The 7,922-nt window shown below is 38.3% G+C and overlaps 1 protein-coding gene and 1 pseudogene across 1 annotated transcript; both read left to right on the top strand.

Moving 5' to 3' along the window:
- Window positions 1-298: 298 nt before the first annotated feature.
- On the top strand, window positions 299-995 carry LOC123431324 (far upstream element-binding protein 1-like; the record flags this gene model as incomplete). Its single annotated transcript, XM_045115149.1, has 3 exons — window positions 299-307; window positions 425-610; window positions 699-995. Coding segments are annotated over 3 exons (297 nt in total), but the record flags the coding sequence as incomplete, so codon positions are not given.
- Window positions 985-6,280, top strand: LOC123398605 (annotated as a pseudogene).
- The last annotated feature ends 1,642 nt before the right edge of the window (window positions 6,281-7,922 follow it).

The following is a 7,922-nucleotide window of genomic DNA, read 5'->3' on the forward strand; positions in this document are numbered from 1 at the left end:
GATTATCTCATGTAGTACATAAATGATGAGATTTCCAGTAATATTTTCAGTCAGCTCTGAACGTTATTAGTTTTTTACTTATGTACTGACATTATTGTCCTATTTTATGTTGTCCACATGAAGCTTGTTCTTCTCACTCAACAGATCTGCAACTATCAGTAATATAATGAGTTGTTGTTTTGTTTCCAGGCCATTGTTCTTTCATCCCACCCTTATCTTCTCAAGGAAACACACATCAGTATTCTTCTTATGGTGATTGATACCAGAGTGGTAGTACAACAAAAAAGATTGATATCCCAAATGGAAGGTATGCTATTTGGGAGTTTACTCGTTTGGTTTCTGCGTTCTTGCAGTTGATACAAGGTTGCATGAAGTGTAGTATTTTTTTGCTCTGCTAACTGATAATGTTCGTAACTTCTTTTAGGTTGGTGTTATCATTGGAAAAGGTGGAGAAACTATAAAGCATATCCAACTTCAGTCAGGGGCAAAGATCCAAGTAACAAGGGACATGGATGTTCAATCCTGGTCACAGACAAGATTGGTTGATCTTTCGAGCACTCCTGACCACATAAGCAGAGCTGAGCAGTTGATAAGTGATGTTCTTGCAGAGGTACTGTGATATCTTTCTTATGGTCACGACTTCAGATTTAGTTGTGCATCCATTTATTCAACCATACTTGTCATGTGACCTTCTGCAGGCTCATGCTGGATTATTTGGCACTATCCCTAATTGGAAGTACAATGCACCTCAACCTAGTGTTGAGCAATTCCAGATGCAAATTGCTAACAAGGTAAACTGACTGCTTTCTAGAATTGGGTTTGTTTGTCGGACTGTGAAAATCATACGACGCCCCAATATAGCAATGGGGGTTTCTTGTAAGCTTCCCAACTGATATTATTTCACAGACTTCACTTTCTTTGATGGTGAAAAACCTTGCCTATTAATTCCATGTTCGACTATTTTTTGGCGAGACTAAAAAATCAATGCAGGCCAAATCTGGAGCTTGTATACAGGTTTGCGAAAAATTCTTATTGCAAAGTCTAACATAAATTTGCTGGCTGAACCTGGCATAACTTACCATTGAATTTCCTTAATAACTTAGCACTGTGTAATGCGTTTTGTTGTTGCATTTTTTTTTCATTTTTCTTATGATTTACCAAGTAAAGTAACATCCAAGTTCTAATTTTGCTCAACTAGAAGTAGAACTCATGCTCCTTTCATCTTCATGTAGAACTCATGCTCCTTTCATCTTCATAATTATCTATTTTATTATTCTCCCTTTTCTCCTTGTTAGTTAGTATTATATTTCTTATCATCTTCATCATTACCATCGGTAATAACAATAGTAATATTTGGTTTGTCCTCAAAAATCCTTCTGCAGGTCATTCCTTTCCATTTGCCTCCTGGTGATACTTCAACTGAAAGAACACTGTATATTGATGGTACTGCAGAGCAAATTGAAATAGCAAAGCAGCTTGAGTGAGGTTACCAGTGAGGTCAGCTTTCTTTCTCTTTTCACGCCACCTCCTAACTACTGCAGCTATTTGTTATTTCTCAGTGTTGTTAAAATCATGTGGGTTTAATTATCAATTTTTTATATGTTACTGTATTTTTTGTCTATTTCTCTACTTGACCTTCCTTTTCCATTGTTTGCTTTTGAAACTCTTCTCTTTATTTATGATATACCCTATATTCTTGTCAAATGTACATGTCCAGAATGTTATCTCAACGGGTTGTCTTGTAAAACAAGGTGGTCATGGAGCAGCAGCAGTATGGCTTTGAGATGATTGTATACTTTATACAATTGCGTGCTTGCTTCTGGAGATGTTTAGAGACGCACAACCAATCTGAAATTATATTTGTAACATTATTCCCTACTTGGTAACATTATTCCCACTTTCTAACTTTCTTTGTACTTAATTGATTAATTGTCATGGTTATTCATTTCTCTTTGTTTTTTTCCATGAGCAGAGCAACTTCCTTGTGGATGACAAAAGAAATCAGTCCGCAGAATATTTTAAATCCATTCTTTATATCTGGTGCAAGGAAGCCTGTTTCACTTGCGCAACCTGCTACTAAGAAGTTTCACTTTTTGCTAATGCACATCAATTGGTAAGGAAAAAACAATGCCAACTTGCTTTACGTTGGTTTTTACTAAACATATCCATTTCATAAAGACACCGCCTTCAAACAAATCCAAATACCTAAATTGAATGTAAATCAAGGAAGTTATGTAGCTCCTTGGAACTTCTCTTTTAGTATTAAAATCTAAATCCTCGTTGCATTTGTGTAGACAATGTGTTAAGCATGGTTGTTAGCTTATTGAATCTTGAAGAAACTACATTACACCTGTATAGCAACTTTAGTACCTACATGCGCATACTCTGATATGTTAGATTTAGGAGAAAGAGTTATTTTATTCACCCACTCATCTCTCTATGTTTTTTTATAATGCTGATCTGTTTTTTCATCTTCCGATCTACTCCCTCTGTAACTTTTTATAAGACGATTTTTGACACGAGGGAGTACTTTGCTGCAGTTGTGCTTTTGTTACTTTGTTTGCAGCTCTGGGGGACTGAATTTTTCGTGCTAACATGAGTCATAGTAGTAGGCCGGTGGGACACAGAACTTGGAGCCCCCGTAGCAGAACAAAATTGAAATAGTCCCATCCTCCTATGCATGCTTATCTTAAAAACCTGGCCTGAATTTTTGTTCCTACCAATATCATTCCATGGCTACTATTTTGCAAACATGCTTTAGCTAATGCAATGGCATAAAGGCTCATCCGAGTCACCGCCAAATGGTCATTTTTTAATTCTTGCTCTGATGTTCAAAGAGAAGAGTTATGATTGCTATGGTTTGAGGTGTAAATAATTTAATGTTGTAGCCTACTACCTTTCTATTCTTGTGTACAATTTTAATTCGGTTCAACTCATTTAGCCGGACTGTAATTGAAACTGGATAAGATACGCATCGGTTTATCGAAATACACACTGGTTATCTTATGAACGATTATATCTATCACCAGAGTACAAGAAAATATCTTTTTCATGAAGCAAACTCATATTATATCTATCACATTTTGATATTGGAGGTCCACTTGAATAAATGGTTACTATAGTCTACACATGTCCTTAGCACTTGCATTTAATGTTCTTCCTAATTTTCCGATCACAAAAAACGAGGTGACATTGTGGTTGTAGAGATAGGAGAAAGCAATATATATTTGGACTGAGCGTAGTTTGCTTTACAATTTTATTCAAATTTATTGACCCTTTATAGTGCGTGGAGTAGTATAGCCAGTCGAGCATCAGGACATTGGTTTATAGTTTCAAAACTTTTGGCTTCTAAGATACACAAATGCTCAGTTCAAATAGGGATCTGTTCTGAATAAAGAAGTGGGCCTTCAGAAAGCTTCTCTACTTCCTCACTGAAACTTTCATAGTTTTTCATATGCTGAATAATTCCTTGCCATATCTTGGTAAACTGTGCTTGAATTTGTCAATCACAGTTGGCACGCGACAGCCTCACATTTGAACTGAGAATGTCAATAGTGACATAGCCTGAGACCATGCAGGGTGTAGATTATGTACACTCTGCACTATATAATTGATGAGGAGGAATGGATGGGATTTTTGCATATAGATCTGTGTTTGATGCAATATGCATTTAAGATGAAACCTGTGAATCTAGAATATCATGTTATTTCCTCGCGATTTTCACTGCAAAAATTACTTCTCTACGAATGTGGTTTAGCTGTGGTCAGGTCCATGTGCTATGGATGCTAAATCTTGAGTTGTGATTTCAACATGTTTATTAGGCGGCTGCCGCGATAGTTGCCCGTACTATGGCGGTGATCATTGATCCGTGTAACTGATACTAAGACGGTGTATGGTTCTTGAGGTGTGTCCTTTGTCGGGCGTCCCAAACTCGCTAACAGCAATAAGGTGCTAAGTGAACTGATTATGTTCTCTTTCAAGAGTCAGACTCCTTATGTCTCTTAGTGGGCGGGTTATGTTGGATTTAATATGCTGATCGGTGGAGATTTAGCATCTGTGGGTTTAATAGTGTGGTTGTTTTTGTCTTTCACTCCAACAACTCGTGTTGTGCCCTTTGTATCTGATGTTTTGACTGAAATTTCTAATTAATTAGAAAATCTTCCTTGCCCCTTTCAAGGTGCTATATGAAATAAATCGAAATATATTTCAATAGTTTTATATACCTTCTAAATTACAGGGATGTTCAATCGATATTTGTATGTCTAATTTTATTTGCCCGTGGCAATGCACGGGCATTCAACTAGTCAGTCTACAGACTTCAACGATGGATCGTGCACTGTAGTATCTGGTATTTAGGCTATTGATATTTTTGCTCACTCACAGGATAATTCTTGATGCTTAATTTTCAGACCATTCTATCTGTTGCTAACACCACCCTCTGGGAGCAACATGTAACAAATAGAATGTTACAGTTTATTGATTGGGCAAGAAAGTTTGTATGTGCTATGTATAGTTTGGAAAGATTATGCACAATCTCTCGCATGAATCTATTATCTTTGGTTTGTTTGTATATATTTTCTCCCTCTGTTGACTTTTCAGGTTACCATGACCAAAAGCTTCCATAACACTTTGCTTAAATATTTCCTTTGACATTCTTCTGATCACCTATAATATATTCTTTGGAGAGACTTGCCTAAAGAACTGTTGTTGTGTATGTTGTGTCATTTAGCAATATAAGTGGATGTTGCATAAAATTATGGATCACTCTGTCGCCATCCGTTATTGCTGATTTATCAACATCTACAAACTTGCAAGGCAATCTTTTATTGCTATTCAATATGTGTGTTTATCTAGTTGCCCGATCTTCATTAGGTCCCATAGTTCTGCACATGGTAGACGCTAGATGGGCATTGTTACAGTATATGTGGATTGCACTACCTTTTTCATTAGTTCGGACTTTTAGTTGCGTTGGCTAGTGCATGAAGCTTAACATGGTATCAGAGCTAAGGTCTTGAGTTCAAGTCTTGGCTTTCCCAATTTATTTAAATAATTGCTGGTAGCCCCCCTTTGTGTCCACGTAGTGATCTCTTGAGTCATACGTGAGTTTCGCGCGCCGTCGCTCTCTTTCGGTTGCACGTGTTGACTTGTCTTCCCCGTCACACGTGAGAGGGGGTGTTACAGTATATGTGGATTGCACTAGCCCTTTCCATTAGTTCAGACTTTTAGTTACGTTGGCTAGTGCATGAAGCTTAACATGCATCACCAATGTTACTTGAGAATCTTGCTCTGTGAGTTGATCCCTCCATTTTTCTTGGTGGTTCTGGAATTACTGTATATTACATTGTTTTGTCTTTGGATATGTTTTGTCTGGTTTGCACTTGTTCTGCATGGTACATTGTATGTTGTGTTCTATACCTATTCTGATGTGCAAACTATATTTTTGCAGAATCGCGCCTGAAATCCAACAGGGCTACCACCCTCTCTGCCCTTGGGCAAACTGGGCTGCGCCTGATGCAACAGCAACACAACATATTTACATGCAGCCTGGAGCTTATCCTGGTGTACCACCATAGTATGGCCAGCAACCTTTTGGCACAGCAGCCCCCCTTGGTACTGGCTATGACTACTATAACCTACAGCAGCAATCCCAACAGCAAGTCTGCCACTGGAACTGCCGCGCCTGCTGATGTTAGCAGGTACAATTACATCCAGCCTGCTACTCATGCTTCACAAGGGTATGGTACCACACCGAGCTAGGGTGGTCCAGGCGGTGCTGGTCAAGCATCTTCAGGGCAGCAAGCTTCAACTCCAGCCACTGGAGGCCAACTAGGTTATCCTAATCAACCACCTATACTAGTGCTGCTGCATCAAGCTAAACGGCGCAAGGTTTTGCCTCTCAATATGGATACGTTGCTCCACAGACACAGCCTGGCTATGATATGCAGCCACCACCACTGGGCACGTATGGCCAGGGTGCTTATGGGTAGCCTCCGCATGCTCAGAAGCCGCCTTCATCTGCTCCGTATGGACAGGCACGCCTACTCAGGCTGGTTATGGGCAGTATGGATACAGTCAGCCAGGCTATGGGCAGTAGCAGTCATACTGTGATTGTTATGCTATTGGCAGCCTGCAGCATATTCTACTGAAGTTACAACACCTGTTGCGTCCCAGGATCAATCCACCACCGGACCTGCACCTACCACAACAACTGCCATTCCTGCTCCTGCTAATAGTGCCCCCCCCCCCCCCCCCCCCAAAAAAAAAGCCCTCTCCAAATTAAGCTACTTTCTCCTGCTTCAGCTGCATTCTGGTTTCCTTGGCGCCGCCACTTGAAGTAATATCCTCTAGTTTGTCAATATAATCTTATTTGTTATTGCCTGATTGTGAGCTTTATATATTGTTTGATTATCCTGGTTTTGCTGCTCATGTGTGGCTTGTGTGATCTCCCCAATGCAGGTTTAAATTGGCGCGTAAGTGAAGGCGTATTTCTCCTTAATGACTTCGACGTCGACCCCCTTCCCTGGTGCAGTACTGTTTAATCGGACAGACCCGTTTTGGCCCACAATACTATTTCTCTTTTTCTAAAATCTAGGGTACTTCCAAAATTCATCTAAAATTTCCCTCTTTCCAATGATACTACTTCCGTAAATTTTGGAGCATTTTGCACATATTGTTTATTGATTGTGTGTTAATTTTATTTTTCCAATCAATAGAAATCATTATCTTTTGTAACATTGAAAGATTCAAGGACGCTCGAGGAATGACCAGAACCATTGAAGACTTTGTTGAGCAAGGCAAGCAACCTACTTTGATCATGTTGAACCCATATTTGCATTACACCTAGAATTATTTTTCATGCATAAAGTATTATTTACTAGTATTTCTATGTTAAGTAAATTAGCTAGGGTTTATCTTTGCTCTATGTGCTTGACATTGACACCCCTTTCACATTCTTATGCTAATTAAATTAGCTAGGGTTTATCTATGCTTTATGTGCTTGATATTGACACCCTCCTTTGACATTCTTAATACCCCTCCTTTCTAACCATACAGTGGTCACAGATAAATTTGGGTCATATGTGCAAGTTCAATAGTAATGCTTAGCCATGCTAGTCGCATAAATCATAAGACCCGGGAAGAATCTTTGGTACTCATAAAAGTTTTATAGAAACCCAAGGGTGTCACCAATGCCCATGGGATGATTCTGAAAATAAGGTTTTACAAAATGGAGCTGAAATGGAGATTGGGTTAGGTGATTGTGATCTTGACGAGATATTCAAAGATGTTCGGTGGATTATAAAAATTGATGTCTAGTAAATGAGCATGGTGGTTACTATATTGGTGAATAAATGGCTCTTTAATAAACATAAAGCAATTTGGATTTAGTTAGGCAATTGTGATCTTGAACCAAATTTCATGGTGAATTACGAGATTTTGATGCATTTATTTAGTTCATTGTGATCTTGAGGAGATAGTCAAAGCTGTTTAGTGGATTAATTAATCTGGGTCAATTTAGATTTAGTGATTGTGGTATTGAACCGTATGTCGTGATGGGTTATGAGATTTTAGGTGGATTTAGTTACGTAATTTAATCTTGAGAAGATAGTCTAAAATGTTAGGTCGATTATGAGATTTTAGATATGATATTATGACCATGGTGATTATTATATTGATGGATAAATAGATCTTTTATTTTGTTTGGAACATTTTGGATTTAGTTAGCTGATTGTGATCTTACATCAAATTTCATGATGGATTATAAGGTTTTAGTTGAATTTAGTTAGGTGACTGTGATCTTGACGAGCTAGTAAAAGATATTTGATGGATTATGTGAATTTCGGTCTAGCATGTGAGCTTGGTGGTTATTATATTGGTGAATAAGTAATTTTTTAGTAATTTGACAAAAAATGAATTTAGTTAGG

Source organism: Hordeum vulgare, chromosome 1H (assembly GCF_904849725.1).
Source record: "Hordeum vulgare subsp. vulgare chromosome 1H, MorexV3_pseudomolecules_assembly, whole genome shotgun sequence".
Taxonomy (NCBI): Eukaryota; Viridiplantae; Streptophyta; class Magnoliopsida; order Poales; family Poaceae; genus Hordeum; species Hordeum vulgare.